This window comes from Coloeus monedula (assembly GCF_965178545.1).
Source record: "Coloeus monedula genome assembly, chromosome: 23".
NCBI lineage: Eukaryota > Metazoa > Chordata > Aves > Passeriformes > Corvidae > Coloeus > Coloeus monedula.
The window spans coordinates 3,137,981-3,158,706 of NC_138803.1; the positions used below are offsets into that span (position 1 = coordinate 3,137,981).

The following is a 20,726-nucleotide window of genomic DNA, read 5'->3' on the forward strand; positions in this document are numbered from 1 at the left end:
CAAGAGTCCCCAGCTGGAGCGGCCACATGGCCACTTTTTACTGGAAAGGGGAAAAGTTCAGGCGCTGGTTGGCCCGCGGTGAAGCAACAGCGGGGTGAGACCGGGGGATGCCGAGCACCCGGGGAAGTTGCGATTCCCGGGAAAAAGAAGAAAGCGAAGGAGCGGCTGCAATGCGCGCCCGGGGCCGGGGGCGGCCGGGGGTCCCGCGAGCGCCGCGCTCCGGGGCCGCTGCGGGCGGGCGGGCACCGGGACCCGCGCGCGCCGCCGCCGCGCCCGCTCCCCATTGGCCGCCGGGAGCGGTGGGCGTGGCTCCCCAGCCCGGCCCCGCCCCCCGGGCCGCCCGGCCCCGCCCCCGGCCCCTGCGGCTCGCGGGGCCGGCAGGGGCCGCGCGCCACACGCGGCCCGGCCTCGCGCGGAGCGGCCGCTCGCGCCCGCAGCCCGCCGGCTCCCGCCCCGCGCGCGCGCGCCGCCCTCACGCCCGTGCCCAGAGCGGACCCGCAGGTGCCGCCACCGGCCCCGCCACCGGGATGCTGCTCTCCAAAATCACCTCGCTGGCGCATCTTCGCTCCGGGACCGGCGGGGAGCTGCACCCAGCCAAGCTACAGCCAGGTCAGGGACGCGCCGGCCCCGGGGGTGCCCGTCCCGGTTCGGGACCGGCCGGGGCTGCGGGCGGAGCGCTGACGGGCGGGTCTCGTCCACAGGGAAGGAGAAGGAGCCGCTGGAGCAGCTGTACCGGGTGGGCCCGTTGCTGGGGAGCGGCGGCTTCGGCAGCGTTTACTCGGGGATCCGCCTCTCGGACGGCGCCCCGGTAAGTGGCGGAGCCGGCGGCGGGCGGAGAAGGAGGGGGCTCGGCGGGGCGGGCGCGGAGCTCATCCCGGCGCCGAGCTCATCCTGCCGTTCCCCTTGGCTCGCAGGTGGCGATTAAACGCGTGGCCCGGGACCGCATCTCGCAGTGGGGCGAGCTGGTGAGTGACCGGAGCCAGCGGGGGAACCTGGGGCGTGACGGGCGGAGATGAGCCGAGACGCGGGAGGGTGGAAACCGGGACACTGCGGGGGGAGCGGGCGTGGGGTCACCGGGGGACGCGGAGCATCCCTGGCCGGGGAATGCCCAGTACCGATGGGGGCGGGCAGGAGGACACCGGGATGCCCAGGACCGGTGGGAGCAGGCAGGGAGACACCGGAGCATCCCCTGGGCGAGGGGATGCCCAGGACCGGTGGTGAGGGCAAGGGGACACCGGAGCTTGCCGTGGGCAAGGGTAGCTCAGCCCCGCTGATGGCAGCGTGGTTTCCCCGCAGCCCAGCGGCAGCCGTGTGCCTCTGGAGATCGTGCTTCTAAACAAGGTGGGCTCCGGCTTCCACGGCGTCATCCAGCTCCTGGACTGGTTCGAGCTCCCGGACAGCTTCGTGGTGGTGATGGAGCGCCCGGAGCCGTCGCAAGACCTTTTTGACTTCATCACGGAGCGGGGATTCCTGCCGGAGGAGATGGCGCGGGGGCTGTTCCGTCAGGTGCTGGAGGCCGTGCGGCACTGCAACAACTGCGGCGTCCTGCACCGCGACATCAAGGACGAGAACATCCTCCTGGACCTGGCCACGGGCGAGCTCAAGCTCATCGACTTCGGCTCCGGCACCTTCCTCAAGGACACGCTCTACACGCAGTTTGACGGTGAGCTCACAGCCGGTGTCGGGCATTGCGCGGCCGGGCCGGGCTCCGGAGGTTTCCCCGTGGCGGGGGGGGAACGGCATGAATTCTGCAGCCGCTGCCAAGTTGCTGTTTGGCACGGGGAGGATGTTGTGAAACAGGAGCCGGCTCCCGGCCCTGCTGACAGTCTCCGTCACCCACACTGGCTCGGGTTGGGGCGGGGGAAGCCAGCGTGACAAAAACACCCTGGGGAGGGGGGAGCAGAGGGGGTTTGCAAAACCCGAGCACCGGCCGGTTTGGCTTGCAGGTGCGGAAGGGCTGGGGCTGTTTCGCTCCCCTTGTTTGCCTTGGTTTATAATTTTATTTTTTTGCCATTGCGGGGGGTGAAGGCGTGGTTTTTCCCCACCCGTGGGTGGGTTTTTTTCCTCGCATGTAACGGCCGGGGGCCTTTCCCGGGCCCTGCTGCCCTCTTCTGGCACCGGCGCTTTGCTTTTACAACCCAAAGTTTGTAAACAAGAGTCACGTGCTGGCGGGAAGGCGGGCGGGTCACGCCGGGTGCCAGCGACGCCCAGGGATGCTCGGGCGAGGGGCTGATGAGCTCCTGTATCCCGCAGGAACGCGAGTGTACAGCCCACCGGAGTGGATCCGCTTCCACCGCTACCACGGCCACTCAGCCACCATCTGGTCCCTGGGCGTCCTGCTCTACAACATGGTCTGTGGGGACGTCCCCTTCGAGCAGGATGAGGACATCATCCGGGGACAGCTCTTCTTCCGACGGCGCATCTCTCTGGGTGGGTACCCGGCACGGGGACATGGGGGGGATAATGGGCTTTGGGAGGCGGCAGCTCACAGGGAGCTCTGGAGGGGCTTCATCTCCCGTGGCTGGCTGGAGGAGGTGGCACGTGTCCTGCCATCCTGCTCGCCTCCCAACCAGAGGGTGGATCGGGAGGGTTGGGCACAGCTCGGACGCTGCGGACGGTGGGACAGGGTGGACAGGAGCCTGCTCTGACTGACCGGTGGTTGCTGGTTTCTCTCCCCAGAGTGCCAACACCTCATCAAGTGGTGTTTGTCCATGCGCCCCTCGGACAGGCCGTCGTTGGAAGACATCTTCAACCATTCTTGGCTGCAGGACATTCACCTGGAACCAGCTGAGATCCACCTGCACAGTTTGATCCAGGAGCCTGACAAGTAACAGCTCCATGCAGCTCCTGATCATAAGAAGCAAAGAAAACCAGACTTTTTCATTTTGACCATAGCACTGAGCAGGGATCCTCAGATGTGAACGCGCACATCTTGTCCTGGAGCTGGGCTGGAGACCTGCTCTCTTCCAAGTTCTGGTAGCCACCACCCAAGCCAGCTGTCCTGGACTGCATCTGAATGACCTTGTCTCTGTAGAGATTTTGCCAGTAATTTTTTTGGACAGGTTTTGGTTCTGGTTTTGGAGGCTCTCAAGTGTCATCTTGACCTGCTGAACTGGGGATGGCGAGAGGATTGGAAACCTGATTGCAAGAAAAGCTTCAATGGGGGAAAACTGTGGGGAGGGCAGGGCCTGTGGCCAAGTGGCTGTCCCTTCTCACTGTCCCTTCTCGCTGTCCCCGTGCTCGTGTGCCTTCTGTTTGATCTGAGCTGTGCTGGAGGAAGGACTTGGCTTTTCCTACAGTGCTGCTTTTCTGAGACTTGCCTGGGCCTATAGTTCCTTTTCCCTTTTCAAAAAGAAAACGGGTCAGAAGATGCTTGGGAACCAAGTGGGTTATGCCTCGCCTCCTGTGCCTCCATCCCACGTGGGTTTTCTGGGGTTCTTTGCTTCTCTGTGCCCTCACGAATGCACAAACAATGCAAACCAACAGCTGTAAATGTGTACATAGTTCTACAGGAGCAAAGCTTGATGTACAGTTGTGAATAGTGATAACATTTTGCCTTTTTTCTCATTTCCAGTTTTTGTTTTTAATTTATTTTCATGAATTTGTTGTTTGTTTGTTTTTTAAAGGAAGCGTTCTAGCCGCTAGGATAACTTATTTATTTATTTATAATTCATGTGGGTTTCCAGCCCATGCCTTGCTTCTACAGCTGCTGATCCCCCGGGTTTCCGTTTGGGTTTCCCTCTGTTTCTGTCCTGTGTCCATCCCTGGGCCCGTCGTGTTTCTGTCGGATGTCTGGCGGAGGTGTGGGGTGGCTGCTTCTCCCCAGCTGTCTGTGTACATAGTTCTGGGTGCTGTTCTTTCCTTGCCACATGCAGATCTCGGTTTGCAGTTGAGTTTGGGTTTTCTCCACGGGTGTCTTGTCTGGGGCTGGGGAGGGGGGAGCTGGCCCAGGCTGTCCGCACTGTCCACTCTGTACCTGTAACCAAGTGTGTAGCCGGCAGGTTTTGTTAATAGTTGATATTGTACAGGGGAATTGAGAAATCTTATTTTTTTTATGCGGTTTTAAATAAAAACAAAACACTTGATGTGATGGATCACATTCCTTTGTTGCGGGGCGGGATGAAGGATATGCTGTGAGTTGTGGGGTACCAGTGACCACACCATGGCCACTCCAGGGACTTTGTCTCCAGTCAGACTTGACTCCAAAGATTCCACCCCAGCATTAACCAGGACCAGCCAGTCAAAAGCACCATGGGGACAGCCAGATCCCTCCCTCCACGGGGTGTTTCCAGAGCTGACTGCTCCTGGCAGCTCTCCTGGGTGCTGAGCCCTTTTTGTTGCCATTCATCCGCAGGCTGGTGCGGAGCGTGTGCTGGGGCTGGCGAGTAAACAAACATCAAAGCGACCTTACGAAACGCAGGATGTTGTCAGCCAAATTCAATTTTGGTAAGGCAGATCCTGTTGCTCCAGCTCTGTTGGGTGTTGCATGCTGGGGGCTGGTGGGTGCAGGAAGCTGCCAGCGGGCTGTCCCCACCTCCAGCTCGGCCAACGCAGAGGAAGCTGATCTTCGGATTACGAGAAGTTGGTCGCTATCAGTCAGCAGCGGTTGAGTTTTCTACCCTCCAAACTGTCAAACCCCATTTCCAGCTCTGCGGCGCTTCAGGGATGTTTGTTTGTGTGTTTTCTTATCTTGGTTTGGTTTTTTTTTTAATTAGTTTATATGTGTTGAATTTTGGAGCCCTGTTTCTGCGTGACCTCCTGGAGCAGCTGCTGCTGCGTGCACAGGGCTGTATCTGCTCCAAGGAAGGGGCAGCTTTCCCTTTCTATGGGTGACTTTGCAAGTCCCCAGCCCAGATCTGACACAACAGGACCCTCCTTTCCTTGGCTTGCTCCAGGGCTTTTTCCTTAATATCCCCATGTCCAGTGAGCAGTCCCTTCCCCCAGCTCACCGCGGGCTCTCCTGTCCTGCTTTCTACACCATGGGGCTGCTAGGAGGGGGGGATCCTGGAGCCACATCCCAACCTTGTAGAGTGGCCTGGTATCACCTCTGTGCCTCTGCTTTGGCAAAGAAAGTGTTAAGTTGGTTTGTTTGTTTTGCTTTTTTATTTTTTTCCTGGGTTTTTTTTTATTTTTCTATTTCACTCAGCTGCATCTTTCATCTCCTTGGGACTGCTTGAAGCAGGAAGCACAGCTCCAAAAGCCGTCAAAGTTTAGGCCTATTTTGAGATGTGGTTTGTATTTACCCTCCTCTCTCTTTTCCCCTCTAGACAATCCAGGAAGCTGCTCTTACATGAACACAAACCTCCCCACCACACCTCCTGCTACCCCGTGGAGCCCCTGAGCCCCTTGGGTGGCCACTGTCCCCCCCAGCACCAGCAGAACACTATCGGGGCCTCCCTGCGGGCTGGGCCCGGCCCACCCTTCCCGTAAGCACTCGCCGACTGTTGCGGTGTTTCTTAGAAAACTGAGCAGAAAGGCTGAGCAGGTCCCTTGTGGAGCTGGGTGCTGATAGTCCTTGGCTTCCGCCTGTGGCTGGTGATTCTGTCAGCCCCAGGCTTGTGCTGCAGGAGGGGGACAGAGCCAGTGTGTCCCCAGCAAGATCCTGCTGACCCAGGGGACCGTCCTGTCCAAGCGTTGGGTGTTGGATTGGTGTTTTTTGATCCCCACTGCACCAACATTCCTGAGCAGTAACATATTCACAAGTCTGAGAGCCACAAGATTCGTGTCCCAAGCCTCTGGAAAAGGATCAGTGCATGTTTGATTCCCTGTGCACCAGCCTTCCTGAGCAGTAACACCTTCACCAGGACAAGGGCCACCAGATTCATGTCCCAGGTCTCTGCCACAGGGAAAGGATCATGGGAGGCGTGACGGGAGACCAAAGATGGGCAGTTACAGCATGAGTTGCCTGTTTTGCCCTCTAGGCTGCCCATCACCATTGCGCTCAAGGCCTGGAGGAAAGAAAAGCCCTTTTACCCCTCATTTCTCCTCACTGGCAGGATGTTTTCCGCACTTTGGGGCCATCAGCTATGACAGGAGAGGATGAAAACACAGGAATTATCCACTGGGACGTGACTCAGAGGCAGCACTGCTCTCCTACCTCCCTTTCCCAAATTTTTCTTGCTCCCCTGTGTCAGCAGGCAAAGCACCCACAATGCAGAAATTTAAAAAAACCCAGTGAAGCAGGACCAGGAGGAGATTTCAGGTTGTTGGAACTCCAGTTCTGGGAGCACTGGAATCCCATGGATGACTGAGGTCTTTCAAAGGGCCAGCACTCATCACACCTGTGCCTTTCTGCACACATCCATCCCCAGCTAAAGTGCTCGGTGATGCAGGAAAGACCAGCCAGGGGAACCCGGAGCCACAGCAAAAGGGACATTTATGTTTTACACGTCCCTTTGTGGGAATGGGAGATGAGCAACAGCCGAACTTATGCCACGGCTGGAGAAAGGCAGTTGAGCACCAAGGAGAAAAGTCACCTGGGGAGCAGGGGCTGGGCTTGCCACAGGGACCTGAAGAGCCAGAAACTCGGAGGTGGCACCTCACCACCTCCCTGTCCCAAGGAAAACATCCAGCTGCCCCCGAGGTGCTGTCTGAAACCCTTTGGCCTTCTTGGCACAGTGAGTCACAGGAACTATTTTCAACTCCTGCCTTAGGATGAGGTGAATTAAACCCAGGTGTCCCAGGGCTCCAGCTCCCCGGGAATGAGCCCTTGTGGCAGTCAGTCTCCGAGCGCTTTGCCAGTGGCCCGTGTGGCAATAGCATCATCTCCATGTGGGGAAACTGAGGCACAGTGACCCAACTCGCTGGAGATCTTTTGTGGTGGAGCCTGAGCTCACCTGCTTTCCCCTGACCTGTTTCCTCAGGCTGAGATTTGCTGCAGGAGCTCCCAGCTTTAATCCCCCGATGTCCCCACATTCCCCGGGGCAGGGGATTGAATCCTGCAGGAGCTGAGACCAAAGCCCTGCCCCCTCTCAGTGTGAACCTGGGGTGAAACTTGTCCCTTTCCAGGGCGCCTGTGACACCCCCCACGGTGCTGGGACAGCGAGGGGGGCCAGGTGCTGGTTTCAGGCACCTGCAGCCCAACTCAAGACCAGAATCTCATGTTTTGGGGTTTACAATGACTGTTCCAAGAGCAGGCGCTAACCCTGCCTCCGTGACACATCGAAACTGCATCACTCAGCCTGCGAGTTGGTGGGGGTTTTAAAGAGGAAAAAACACTTTATTCACCATAAAAAACCCCAAACCAACCGCAAAACCTTTCCAGCATGTAAAGTTGAGTCAAATTTAGCAGCTTCAGCTAGAGAAACATATTTTGAAAGCTGTAATGGGAGTGTTTCTTTCATCTCTTTCCAAACATTTGGTCCCCTACCTCCAGGGTAATATTTTTGTGTCTTTACTCACTGGGTTTATTACAGTTAGGAGGGGGTTAAGCAACTCCAAAAAAATGAAACAACAGCCCCTGTTACAAACTACAGCAGCCACATCAGTGGCCCTCAAATACCACAGAGGCACGTGTGTGAATGCGAGGGGCGAGCAGTGTCGGGATGGAGATCTCACCCGCTGAGAAAGCTGTGAGAAAAACAGAAGCGGCAAAATGTCACTTCGGGTCACCCAAAATTCTTCATCTCTCTCCCTGAAATGGGCAGGCAGGGCTGGGGCCCTCAGCATCAGAACCAGCCCCAAGGGAATCCAGCCCTGCTCTGCCAAGCGTGCAGCACGGATGTGCCGTGCAGCCCTAATCTCAGTGCCAGGCTACTCCGTGTAGTAGATTGCTCGCTGTAGGGTGCACACACTTGCAGGGGTGCATGCACATGCTCAGGTGGGTGTAGATTCTTCCCTCCCCTCAAAGTGCACAGATTTGGCTCCATTTAGCTCAGTTTGGCTCCTGCCCTCGTTAATCAACACCTGACCGTAATCAAGATGCAACTGTGAATGCCAAGGACTTGGATCTCATCCTTTTCCCACCCTCCGGGTGGGTTTTCTCACCTTTTGGGAGCGGAGCAGGATGTGGGCAGAGCAGACAATGAGCCCCCTACTCCCGCCAGGGCGGAGGGGTCACTCTTTTGTTGCTCCAGCAGGGTGTTTCCAAAAAAACCTTGATAAAACCAATACGTGAAGCAGGAGAAGATGATGTGTGAATTGCCATGGAAAAGCGGGAGGGAAAACTCCAGGAAGGATCCAGCCCTCAGGCTGGGGAGGAACAGCAAAGGCAGCCCAGCCCGCCTGCAAGGAGGGGACAGCAGGATCCGAAGAAGCTCTGCAGGGATTCACAGATGCTGAAAGTGACTCTCGGACAGATGGACGGGCTGTCCGCGCTCAGCTCCCGCGGGGGATGGCTTCCATTTCCCAGAGTTTGCAGTCGTGTTACGGGATGAGGGGATTTGTGATAACATTGTTGGATGTCTTATATATGATAAATATCCCAGAGGTTTTGACCTCCGGGTGGAAGGAGCGGCGCCTCCACCCAGCTCCTTCCTGGAAACTCTGCTAGTCCAACACAGCCCCTCTGACCAGGAGGGCAGTGCTCTCCCTGCAGCTCGGTACCCTAAGATCTGCTATTTTTGCCAGCTCTGAAGTTTCTTTTCTCCGCTTCAGCTTCGGGATCGGAAAGGGAACTGATTCTTCTCTCTCGAGTTTCATTCTCGTTCAGAATCGAGAGCTGCTGGAGATGCTGGGCTCGTTGTCAGAGATCCAGGGCTCGCCCTGCCCCCCCAAATATCTCCCTGTGCCCTGGGAGCAGGTGATGGAGAGGGGAAGAGCAAAAAGGGAAGAGCAAAAAGCGCTGGGTCAGGGAAAGCCGGCAGGTGCCGGTGCCGCTGCTGAGGCGCCGCAACGAGCCCGTGCCGCCCTCTGCTGTCAGTCCCAGCCTCCCCGAACGGGCCGGTTTGCAGAAATTCCCCTCATTTTGAATATTTCTTCCTTTTAAAAAGTGCTTCCAGCCCTCCCGTATCCCGAAAGGCTTCTTCTCCCCTAGGGCTTGGTCGACCTCGCCGCGGGCAAGGCGAACTTTGTGTTCAGGAAAGGACTGGCCTCAGTTCAGTGCTCTGGTCTAGTTGTCAAGGTGGGGAACAGTCAAAGGCTGGACTGGATGATCCCAGGGGTCCTTTCCAACCTAAATAATTCTGTGGTTGAATTCACTTGTGGCACATTCCTCTACACCCAAAGTGCAGGTGAGGCCACCAGGCTCTGGAAGTTCCCCCTTGGCTGGGGGCAATGGGATTAATTCTTCATCCACTGCCAGGTTGCTGTTTGGCAAGTGATGGATGCTGTGAAACAGGAGCTCCTGGCTCTGCTGACAGCCTCTGTCACCCACACTGGCTCTGGCGGGGGCTGGAGTTGGAGCCAGCGTGACAAAACCCCCTTGAAGGGGCAGCAGAGGTGGGTTCAGAACCTGGGCTCTGTCCGGTTTCATTTGCAAGCAAAAAAGGCTTGGGCTGCTCTTCTCCCCTTGTTTGCCCTGGCTTATGACTGGCGGTTTTTGGCCAGTGAAAAGGGAGGATAAACACAGGTTTTTCCCCACTCGTGGGTGGGTTTTTTCCTTGCATGTGAAGTCCAGGCCTTCCCCAGGTTGCATTGTCCTTTCCCAGCACTGTGAGCTTCATTTCACACCCCAGAGTTTGCAACCAAGACCCAGGGGAAAGACAGAAGGCAGTGGGTCCTGTCATGTGCCCCGGGGCAACTCCTGCATGCCCAGGGATGGCCAGGCAAGGGTCTGGAGTGGCAGCATCCACCCCAGGAGCTCCTGTATCCCGCAGGAACGCGGGTGTACAGCCCACCGGAGTGGATCCGCTTCCACCGCTACCACGGCCACTCAGCCACCATCTGGTCCCTGGGCGTCCTGCTCTACAACATGGTCTGTGGGGACGTCCCCTTCGAGCAGGATGAGGACATCATCCGGGGACAGCTCTTCTTCCGACGGCGCATCTCTCTGGGTGGGTACCCGGCACGGGGACATGGGGGGGATAATGGGCTTTGGGAGGTGGCAGCTCACAGGGAGCTCTGGAGGGGCTTCATCTCCCGTGGCTGGCTGGAGGAGGTGGCACGTGTCCTGCCATCCTGCTCGCCTCCCAACCAGAGGGTGGATCGGGAGGGTTGGGCACAGCTCGGACGCTGCGGACGGTGGGACAGGGTGGACAGGAGCCTGCTCTGACTGACCGGTGGTTGCTGGTTTCTCTCCCCAGAGTGCCAACACCTCATCAAGTGGTGTTTGTCTATGTAGAATAACTTAATAAATGAAATAAATTTTAAAAAATAATTTTTGTGTGTAATCGGAGTGGCTTTTTTATCCTTTTTATTGAATCCCAGAATGGTTTGGGTGGAAAGAGACCTTAAGTTCATCCAGTTCCACTCGCTGCCATGGGCAGGGACACCTTCCAATATCCCAGGCTGCTCCAAGCCCCATCCAACCTGGCTTTGGACACTTCCAGGGATCCAAGGGCAGCCACAGCTGCTCTGGGCACCCTGTGCCAGGGCCTCGAAATCCTCACAGGGAACAATTCCTTCCCAATATCCCATCTAACCCTGCCCCCTGGCAGTGGGAAGCCATTCCCCCTTGTCCTGTCACTCCATCCCTTGTCCAAGATCCTTCTCCAGCTCTCCTGGAGCCTCTTTAGGCTCTCAGGTGTTCCCAAAGCCTTCCCTTCTCCAGCTGAACATTCCCAGCCTGGCTCCAGAGCAGAGTGGCTCCACATTTTAACCCCTTTTCCCGGCGATTCCCCCTTCAGAGCCCCCGCCCCGAGCCAAGATGGCGCCGCCGCGGGCGCTGAGGCGGCCGGCGGTCCCCGCGTGCCCGCTGTGGGCGCTAGGCGGCGCCAGCGAGCGCGGGGGGGTGGGGGGGCGGAGGCGCTGAGCCCTAGTGCGCATGCGGTCTTTGCTCGTGCAGCAAAACTACAACTCCCGGCATGCACTGCAAACCCCGCCGGGCCACCCGGCAGCCTGGAGACGAAAGACTGCAGTTCCCGGCATGCTCCGGGGAAGAACACGCGAGCACGTGACCCCAGGCTCCGCTGCTTTCTGACCCTGCGGGGACACCGTCCTGTCCCACGAACCCGGAAGTGCCGCTGAGCCCCGCGTGGGTCCCACATGGCGTCGCTCCGCTCCGCCGCTTTCCCCGGGCCCCCCCGGGCGATCGGGCCCCGACAGCGCGCCCGGCCCTCTCCGTCCCCCACGGTGAGCCCCCAGCGCCCGCCCCACCCTGTCCCCATCTCTTCTCCCTCGGTATAATGGCAGCGCGGCGCTGTTCGGCCGTTCCGCTGCTGCCTTGACTCACGCTGGCCCCGCTGCCGGCAGCACCATCATCAGCCTCCCTGCCCGCACCTGGTGCTTCCCCACAACCCCCACCGGGGGCTCCTCTGGCCCCGGTCACAGCCGGAGCCCGGCAGGGACGCGCGTCGGTCGCTGGGCCCCGCAGTGTGTGTCACCTCCTTCCCACCCTGGCCCGGGACAAAGCGAGGACAGAGGGGCTCTCGGGTGTTGGCTCCGTCCTGGGGCAAACGCGAGGGAAAAGAGCTGCTCCAAAACCCACAGAGAGAACGGAAGGGGAGGAATCCAGCTGGGGACCTTCGGGGCTGGAGGGCTCTGCTGCCAGGGAACAAGTGACAGGATGAAACAGCCTCAGGCTGCACCTGGGGGGGTTAAGGTTGGATATTAGGGAAAATTTCTCCATGGAAAGGGCTGTGCAGCCCTGGCACAGGAGTCACCATCCCTGGAGGAGTTTAAAAGCCGTGTGGCTGTGGCACCTGGGGACGTGGGTTAGTGGTGGCCTTGGCGGTGCTGGGGGATGATTGGACTCGATCTCAGAGGGCTTTTCCAACCTTAATGACACTCCGTATTTTGTGGATCCAGCAATCTCTCTACAAGGTAATTTTCCTGTGTGCAGTTTCCAGACGGTGTATCCATTACAAGGACAAACACTTCCCCCTCTGACTGCTGCCAAAACCACTTCTCTGGTTTATTATCCCGTATTTTAAATATTGAAGTATTTATTGTATTTGTTGGTATTTGCAGTTGATTTGCTTTAATAAAAGACATAAAGCTTTGCTTGTGTTTCCTCACCAAACCGATTTTGTGAAGATAACAACTGTGTCATTTCCACATGGCTGCAATGTGTGCTTCAATGATTACGTAAGGATTTGTCTGTAATTACAGAAAGGAGAATTTCACACATTGGTGCATTTCTTTGGTATTTGTTTTTTCCCTTGTGCACGAAATTGTTTGTTGACAGTTTTAAATGTGTAACTGAGCACCAGAGCAGCTGCCTGGGAACCCTGCAGAATTCCCAGGCATGGGATTTTCTGCAAAAGAACTGGAAAGGCAGGGGAGTAAAATTTCTAAAGGCACTTCAGTGGTTTTGGGTAGCTGGGATGGTTCCCAGCCAGGTTGTCAGAGCATCCCTGGGACTGGCAAACCCAGGATAAGCCCCCAGTGCCCCATGCTCCCTGGGGAGCAAGACAGGTTCCTTGCTGAAGGCAGCAGAGCCGTTTTTAAAGCACAGCTCTGAGTGCTGAGAGTCTCCAAAGTGTGTTTGGTGCCTCTACCCAGGATTTGCTGGGGCATCCTGGTGGGAACGTGCTTTCAGAGGAAACTGGTGCTGTTTAAACTGTGGCGTTTTGGGGGCAGCCTGGCTGGGTTGAAGGCTGTGGGGACATCGTGAGAGTGCCCAAGCGCCCTCCCCGCACCTTCCCCACTGCCCACAGCACGAGGGAGCCTTTGAGTGTATCCAAGATCAGCAGATTTGGGCACCCTGTCAAATGTTCTCATTGTCTGACCCTTGTCCAGACGCCTGTAAAACCCTTTGGGACGTTCCCCCTCCACCAAGCTTTAATCAGGAGAGGAGTGTGAGGTGCAGAGCGCTGCTCCTCCTGCCTCTACCCTCGGCTGCCACCCCGGGGGACACCGAGGGACACCGAGGGACGGACACCCAGCCTGCCTTCGATGAGCACGGTGTCCTAGCGCTGCACGTGGGCAGCGCCGCAGGGCCTGGGCTGGTTCCTCCTAAAACATCCGAGTAAAGAGCGTGACCAGGGTCCAATAAATGTAAAAAAGTGCAGATCAGGGCAAACGGGGGCGAGGAACCGCCGGTAACGGTGAGCAAGGGTCAGTACGGCCGGTCGGGGCTGCACCACCGCCGCCAGCCACCAGAGGGAGGCAGAGCGCGGCCGCCGGCAGCGGGAGCTGCGGCCCCGGGGACCCGGGGGACACCGAGGGACACCGAGGGACACTGCGGGACACCGAGGGACACCGAGGGACACTGCGGGACACCGAGGGACACTGCGGGACACCGGGGACACCGAGGGACACTGCGGAACAGCGGGGGACACTGCGGGACACCGGGGGACACCGCGGGACACTGCGGGACACCGAGGGACACTGCGGGACACCGAGGGACACCGGAGGACACCGGGGGACACCGAGGGACACCGGGGGACACTGCGGGACACCGGGGGACACCGCGGGACACTGCGGGACACCGAGGGACACCGGAGGACACCGGGGGACACCGAGGGACACCGGGGGACACTGCGGGACACCGGGGGACACCGAGGGACACTGCGGGGCACCGAGGGACACCGGAGGACACTGCGGGACACCGGGGGACACTGCGGGACACCGGGGGACACCGAGGGACACTGCGGGGCACCGAGGGACACCGGGGGACACCGAGGGACACCGGGGGACACTGCGGGACACCGGGGGACACCGGGAGACATCGAGGGACACCGCGGGACACCGGGGCACACCGAGGGACACCGCGGGACACCGGGGCACACCGAGGGACACCGGGGGACACTGCGGAACAGCGGGGGACACTGCGGGACACCGGGGGACACTGCGGGACACCGGGGGACACTGCGGGGCACCGAGGGACACCGGGGGACACCGAGGGACACTGCGAGACACCGGGGGACACTGCGGAACAGCGGGAGACACCGGGGGACACTGCGGGACACCGGGGGACACTGCGGGACATCGAGGGACACCGAGGGACACCGGAGGACACCGGAGGACCCCGAGGGACACCGCGGGACACGCAGCGGTCACCGCGCCCCCTCCGCTGCCGCCGGGACACGGCGGAGCCCGGCCGAGCCCCCGAGGAGCAGCAGCGGGCGAGGGCGCTGCAGCGCCGGCTCCGGCCACGGGAGAGCGCGCGGAGCCCGGCCCGGGGGTCGCAGCGCTCAGCGTCGAAGTTGACCGAAAACTCCCCATTTTACACCTTCCGACGCTTCCGCAGGTCACACGCACCCCGGGAAGTGTGCCCGAACGGCGTGTCTGTCACGGGGGGAAAAGGGTTGATGATCCCGATGTTATAAATAATGTAATTCGTGCTGTTGTGTATAAAGCTGAAATGTAATAAAACGATGCAGAGACAGTTTCAAAATCCCCCCCACCGACCTGGCTGAGAGGAAAATTTCACAACACTGGAGCAGCTGAAAAGGAAGTCCTTTCAGCACAGATGTAATCAATAGGTGAGGATTCCATCCCGGGTGGGGTTGGATCTTATCACCGGGACATTCACACTATGATGACTTGATCACCATCTTCTGATATCTACATCTCAGCTGACAAGGAATTGGACATTCCGGGAACTAAAAATAACTGTTCCAGGAACCAGAGATGGACCATTCATCATCAGAGATGGCCCGTTCATCATCCAGGATGAACAATTCATGAGACCCAGGAAAGGCTTTGTGCAGTCCAGCTTCAGGAAAGGAATGGAATGAATTCGGACTCTGCCCAGGAACTGTATAAGAACGAACCAGCCGAAGCAGCACCCGTGAACTTGGGAGCTCTGGTGCGATAGAGATCAGATCTGTGCGTGTTCACCCAGCTCCGATCCCGGGCTCAGGGCTGCTTTTCTCGATCGTGGCTTTCTGTGTGACCGATCTTTCGGCCGCGGAATAAAATCTATTTCTTTATTAAATTTAATTTAGCTGAATTTCTTTACTTCACCGAGAAGACAAATTCACAGTAAGAGGCTCCTTCGCAGCCACCCACGCGTACCCAAACCAGGAGAAGTTTCCGTAAGAGGCACTCCCAGTAATCAGCAGTGCTGATCCCAGGGGCATCCCTGCTGTGCCTCGTGCAGAAAATCTGTGTTAGTAAAAGACTGAAGCTACCAATCAGAAGTGTCCAAGGCCAGGTTGGACGGGGCTTGGAGCAACCTGGGATAGTGGAAGGCGTCCCTGCCCATGGCAGGGGGTGGAACTGGATGATTTTTAACCTCCCTTCCAACACAAACCATTCCAGGATTCTGTGATTCCTTCAGCTTGTAACAGTGTAAATGCTGATGGCACTTGGTATTTCTCCTCTCAAACACTCCTTGCTCTTTCCTTTCCTGTTTGCTCCCCTTTCTATGTTTGCATGCTTCCTTGGAAAAATGTCACTGAAATGAACACTTCGGGTCACGTTGCTTCTCTTCCAAGTTGGTGCTCAGAGGCTTACCCTGCAAAACTACCAAATCTGCCTACCCCACCTGGCCTTGCTGTCTCAGAGTTGTTTTAGGTGGGGTTTGAGGATGTCTTGGGTGTTCTGGGGCAGGATTTAGCTGGTGCTCATCTGAGTTGGTACTTAAAGGGAGGGGTGGCAGAAAGGGAGGAAAGGGGAGGGAGAAAGAGAGCAAGAAGAGTGATGGGACAAGGGAAGGTGAATTTTTAGCATGGGGAGGAAGAGGGAGCAGGAGAAACTGGGTGCAAGTGTGAGGGGAAAGGAGAGAAAAGAAAGGATGGCAGGAAAAAAGAGGGTGAGATGGGGAAGGGAACAAGGAGAGAAGTAAGAAGAAATTAGGTGGGGAGAGGAAGGGAAGAGGGGAAAAAAGCAGGTGGGAAGTGAAGAAAAGAAGGAAAAGGAGGAAGGGTGGGTGAGGGGAAATGAACTGGGGAAGAAATCTGTGAGGCTGAGGAGCTGCCCTGGGGAGACCCGGGGCAGCATCTCCCCCTCCCAGGGCTGTGCAGAGACACAGAGAAAAGACGGACCTGAGTGAGAATTCAGAAGAGGAGGGGAAAGCCTGGGCTGGTTTTTAAGCAATTCCAAGAGAAATGCCCAGAGGATGGAGATGCCTTTGAGAAATCAGGTGGGAAGCCAGGAGGAAGCACTGGCTCAGGACACCCAGTCTGGGATCCAGTGGGAGACGCTGGGAAGGGTAAGGAAGCGCAGAAAGAGGGAATTCCAGGTCTCCCAGAGCAGCGGTGGAGCTGTGACTGAGGGATGCCAGAGCTCTGAGGGCAGGAAGGGACCTCAGGTGCTGTGAGGTCCCAGCCAGGTGTCAGGTGTTCCCCATCTCCCAAAAAAAGCTGTTTCCTTCATGCTGCTCTGCAGGCTGCCAGCTGCACCTCATCTCCTCAGGGTACCCTAAAGACACCTGGCTCCATCCTAAAGCAGGTGTCCCTGTGGTTGTCCAACGTGGGATCTCCTCTGCAGAGATTCTCTTCTTTCCATTTCTAATGGATATCAGCACTAAGGCTGTGCAGGACGAGTGCCAGATGGACATCTCTTTAATTAAAAGCACAGTCTGAAAAATGTAATTAAATTAAAAATACCCACTCCTAGGTGAAAGCCAAGTTACTTCAGCCTTTACCTTGAAGAGACAAGGCACAGTAAGTTCTAAGATCTTCTCAGTGTTAGGAGATTCTTGTTTGTCATTACAAAGCAGCTTCTCCTTTTGCTGCTGACATGAAGTTGTGGAGGAAGAAGTGAAGACCTTGGAGGGTTTGTGTCACACTGCACTGACTTTGGAGTTGTCCACTAACTCTCTATAAATATTTCTTCCACCACACTGCCTGTCTCACAGGGTTACTGTGACAGCACTTCTGCCCAGATTTTGTGAGAAATCTGTGCTATAAAAATCACAAGTTAGTGCAGAGAGGAAATACATTAAATAAGCTCTAGATAACACACAGACTAAACAGAAAATAAAAGAGATTTTCTAACAGAGGTGAGTGGCCATCCCAGGGATGTGTCATACAATGCATTTTGAATTTTCTGTCAGTTGTAGATGAGGCTCTGCATCTCTTCCTTTGTGTTTAATTTGAGCTTGGTGGGGTTTTGATGTTTTACATGGTGTGGGTTTTTAAAATATGTTTCTTGCTTGCACCATCTTGGATGCTTAGGAAATTTACCATAAACATTTTGGTCTTCTTGTAATACAACCCCTTTTCTTCTCCTTAAGAAATAATGAGCATAAGGAAATCATCACCAGTGGGTTGGGCTGAGTGAACTCAGACCCACTGCATCCACACCCTCTCCAAAAAGCTACTCCTGCTCAGAAATCCACCTCTTATTCCATCAGAGGTTCTTCCTTCCCTCTCTGTCCATGTTTGTCCCTGGTGGCACAGCTCGGAGCAGTCCAGCCCCGCCTGCCCTCCCCAGCACACAGGGCTCTCTCTTCCCTGCAGGACCACAAATGTGCACTGGTCCATACTGGGAAGGATCAGAAAGGGCGGAAGAAAAGCTGAGGAGGATCAAATGGGCCACCCAGGCTGACCCGAGGCTGCTGCAGCCACTGCTGGGTGGTCTCCCCTTTCCCAAGCACCTTCAGGCTGGGTCATTCTCAGTGGGTGGGCAGGAGAAATCCTGGTCACAAAGAGGAACGTGTTTGCCACAGCCCTTATCCAAGGAAAAACTCACCCCAGGCTCCATCAAGGTTCAGTTTTGAGTGCTTTGTGCTCCCTGACCTAAAGGGGATCCAATAAACTGTAGTGTGTATTGAGTTACTGGAATGTGGCTGCTGAAGGAGGAAGGGCAATATCAGGAGATAGGAAAGGCTCTTCTGGCCTGAAATGCCAATTCCTCAAGTTTTCTTTCAAAATCATTGAGATTTTTACAATTTCAAAGCTTTCTGTGGGTCCCTGTGGGTGAGTAACCACCACAAACCCTTGAGGTGCTACCCAGCCCCATTTCAGGCTCATGTGTTTGTGTTCTCACTCTTACCTGGCTCTGCAGTGTATGGAACCACAGAAACCAGGGAATCCTGGAATGGTTTGGGTTGGAAAGGACCTCAAAGCTCATCCAGTTCCACCCCCTGCCATGGCAGAGACCCTTTCACTATCCCAGGCTGCTCCAAGCCCTGTCCAGCCTGGCCTTGGGCACTGCCAGGGATCCAGGGGCAGCCACAGCTGCTCTGGGCACCCTGTGCCAGGACCTCCCTACCCTCACAGGGAAGGATTCCTTCCCAATATCCCATCTAAACCTCTACTCCTTTAGTTTCAAACCATTCCCCATCAACCCATCACTCTCTGCCCATGAGGATATATTTCCTCATGGCTTTCTCCAACACCACAGCAATTTCCTGGGAAGTCTGAGTGCGTGGAATGACACCATCAAAACCATGCCCTGAATCAAGATCACAGAGAGATGAACCCTGGACAGTGAGGGAAGACGATTACGAACCTTTCTTAAGGGTTAGAGTTCCAGAGTTGTGTCTTTCAGGAGTTCATCATTTACTCTAGCAAATCCCAAAATGCTGAACATGGGCTGTGGATCCCACATGGAATACTGTGATCACTAAACCACAGGCCCTCAATCAGAGCAGTATCTCAGCCAGAAACTCCTGGCAAAGCCATCAACCCTAAGCAATGACCACTAAAACTGGGTGAAAACCTGGAAATGCTGGGAGCAGTTGCTTTACAACTACTTTGGGGTGATTTTTTGGGGGGGTGACAAGGCAGAATAGTAGATTCTGGCTGCAAAATGGTATTTTCTGGAAGTCTTTTACACTACTAACATGTTTAACATGTTCACAATTCCAAAAACCTCCTCTCCTGAATTAAGGCATTGAATGGTGCTTCCTATGATGAGCCTCAGGAAAAAGGGGGCCAAAACAGTCTTGAATGCCACGTGAGGTAATATTAAACCAAATCAAAGGTTACTTTAGCATTCAGAATGAGCAGACTGGGTGTCAAAAGCAGGACAGTGACTGTCTGAGAGCTCTTGCTGGTGTTCTGGGGCAGAACTGGGATGCTCCAACATCTCAGGGAGAGAAGATATCCCAGTAAATATTCCCAAATGTGCTATGGAGAGAAAGCTGATGAGAACAACCAGAGGAGGAAAAACCCAACCAACACAACAGCTTTTATGGTCATGTGTGGCTGACACTTTCAAAATGAAGCTGAAATGAAAATATCGGAGCCTTTATCTCTGCAGTCGGTGATATCCCAAATTCAACCCCATAAAGAACGAGTGAGAATTTTTGCTGGGTCACTGATTCATGATCTGTGCAATGCTGGCTTGGGGGAGTCGGACAGAGCTCCCAAATTGCCACAGACACAAACCCCACATTGTGATAAATGTGAAGATAAAGCCGAGCTGTGACCCAAGAACACATCTGATGAAAGACAAAGAATTTGGGCAGACCCAGTGGTTTTCTGATGGTCCTTTCCCTCCAAACAATTCCTTCATTTTTCACCAAGCAGCACCATCCAGCCTCAACAGCTAAACTCGACAGGCATTTTTGCCTGCTGGGGTTTTGCAGGGGTTACTTTGACTACTGATAAAGCCTGTAGTGTTATGAAATTAAGTCACATTAAATGGATTGAACAGAGAGCATTAATCTGAGCAAATTACTCTCAACCATTAGAAGACCACGGCTGTGGCAAAGTCAGACAATGGTTTCAATTAGAGAATAGAAAATTAATGCCATATATAACCTCCTTTCTCCTAGACCCTACAGCTCAAGGAAGCTTTTTGTTCTACTGTGATACAATTTAGAAAATATTTCCTAGATCTCTGGTAGTGCAGATGATTCTTGTTCCCTGTTCAACTACTGTGAGGGGCTGGGATGATGGGTGAGAACACTTTTCTTCAGGAGAGCCCTGAATTCCAGCTGAGGGGAGGAGGTGTGGGAAGAAAAGAGAAGCGTAGCATTCTTTTATTTGTTTAGAAGTGTCACTGGAAGTTGAACCAAGCTGGTCCCAGTCCTGCTGTGCATTTCCAAGCTCTCTTTTGGCAGAGACTGCGCCATCTGCAGCCACATCTGGGCAGGACAGAGGCATGGAAGAAATGATTCATTCTGCAATTAGGCTGGAGATAATCGGGAAATAGGAGAAGTTTCCACAGGTCTAAAGCTCCTCCTGTGCCCTGTCCTCCCTCTTTTGAGATTTTTCTCCCATATATCAGCCGTCTCATAATCTGTTTCTAGCCAACCACTGCCCAAACACTGTTTTTCCATCTATTCCCATGTTCTCATCATTTAGGGATCCTGACACCTGCTGTGCTAAGGATGTCTCTGCTGCCCCCAGTGCTTCCCTCCTCTTTTCATGGAAAAGAATCTTTGTATTCTGCTAGAAACAGTTCCCTCATCTTATAAAAATACATCAGACACACACACAACCATTGCTGAGACAGCCCTTATTTCTTCTTACAGTGACCCTTCATTTAGTGGATTTATAAGTGAGTTTTCATTTCAATTATTTATCATCAAAAGGTTCTTTTTTTCCCCCAGACTGAAAGTTTAAAAAAAAGCCTCTTATCACTGTGTTTATTATCTCTATGTCTCATATTCACAGGAAATGAAACATCTCAGCACATCAATGTAGACTGGAAACAGTCCCCCATGTTATTTATCTTATTATCAGGAATTGCTTTTGAGACAAATTAAGAGGAAAATCCCATCTGAGGAGCCCCTTGAGTAAATGTTTCTCTCCCTGAGTTTCTCTGAGTCACCAAGGACAGAGCTGAGCAGTTAACTGCACTTTGTATGCAATACAGCAGACTCGAGCATCCAAAAGGACACA

At 55.2% G+C, this 20,726-nt stretch overlaps 1 protein-coding gene across 1 annotated transcript; it reads left to right on the top strand.

Annotated features, from left to right (window-relative positions):
- Nucleotides 1-415: 415 nt before the first annotated feature.
- Nucleotides 416-4,054, top strand: PIM1 (Pim-1 proto-oncogene, serine/threonine kinase). Its single transcript, XM_082296005.1, has 6 exons — nucleotides 416-609; nucleotides 702-808; nucleotides 915-965; nucleotides 1,297-1,663; nucleotides 2,254-2,430; nucleotides 2,680-4,054. Exons 1-6 carry the CDS (start codon nucleotides 528-530, stop codon nucleotides 2,829-2,831), a joined length of 936 nt encoding a protein of 311 aa, XP_082152131.1. The 5' UTR covers nucleotides 416-527; the 3' UTR covers nucleotides 2,832-4,054.
- Nucleotides 4,055-20,726: the final 16,672 nt, after the last annotated feature.

Bases quoted from the DNA above. Each gene is read 5' to 3' on its own strand.
- PIM1 (XM_082296005.1), top strand. From the start codon at position 528: ATGCTGCTCTCCAAAATCACCTCGCTGGCGCATCTTCGCTCCGGGACC. The intron at 610-701 runs GTCAGGGACGCG...TCTCGTCCACAG, and splicing joins CCCAGCCAAGCTACAGCCAG to GGAAGGAGAAGGAGCCGCTG. The intron at 809-914 runs GTAAGTGGCGGA...CTTGGCTCGCAG, and splicing joins GCCTCTCGGACGGCGCCCCG to GTGGCGATTAAACGCGTGGC.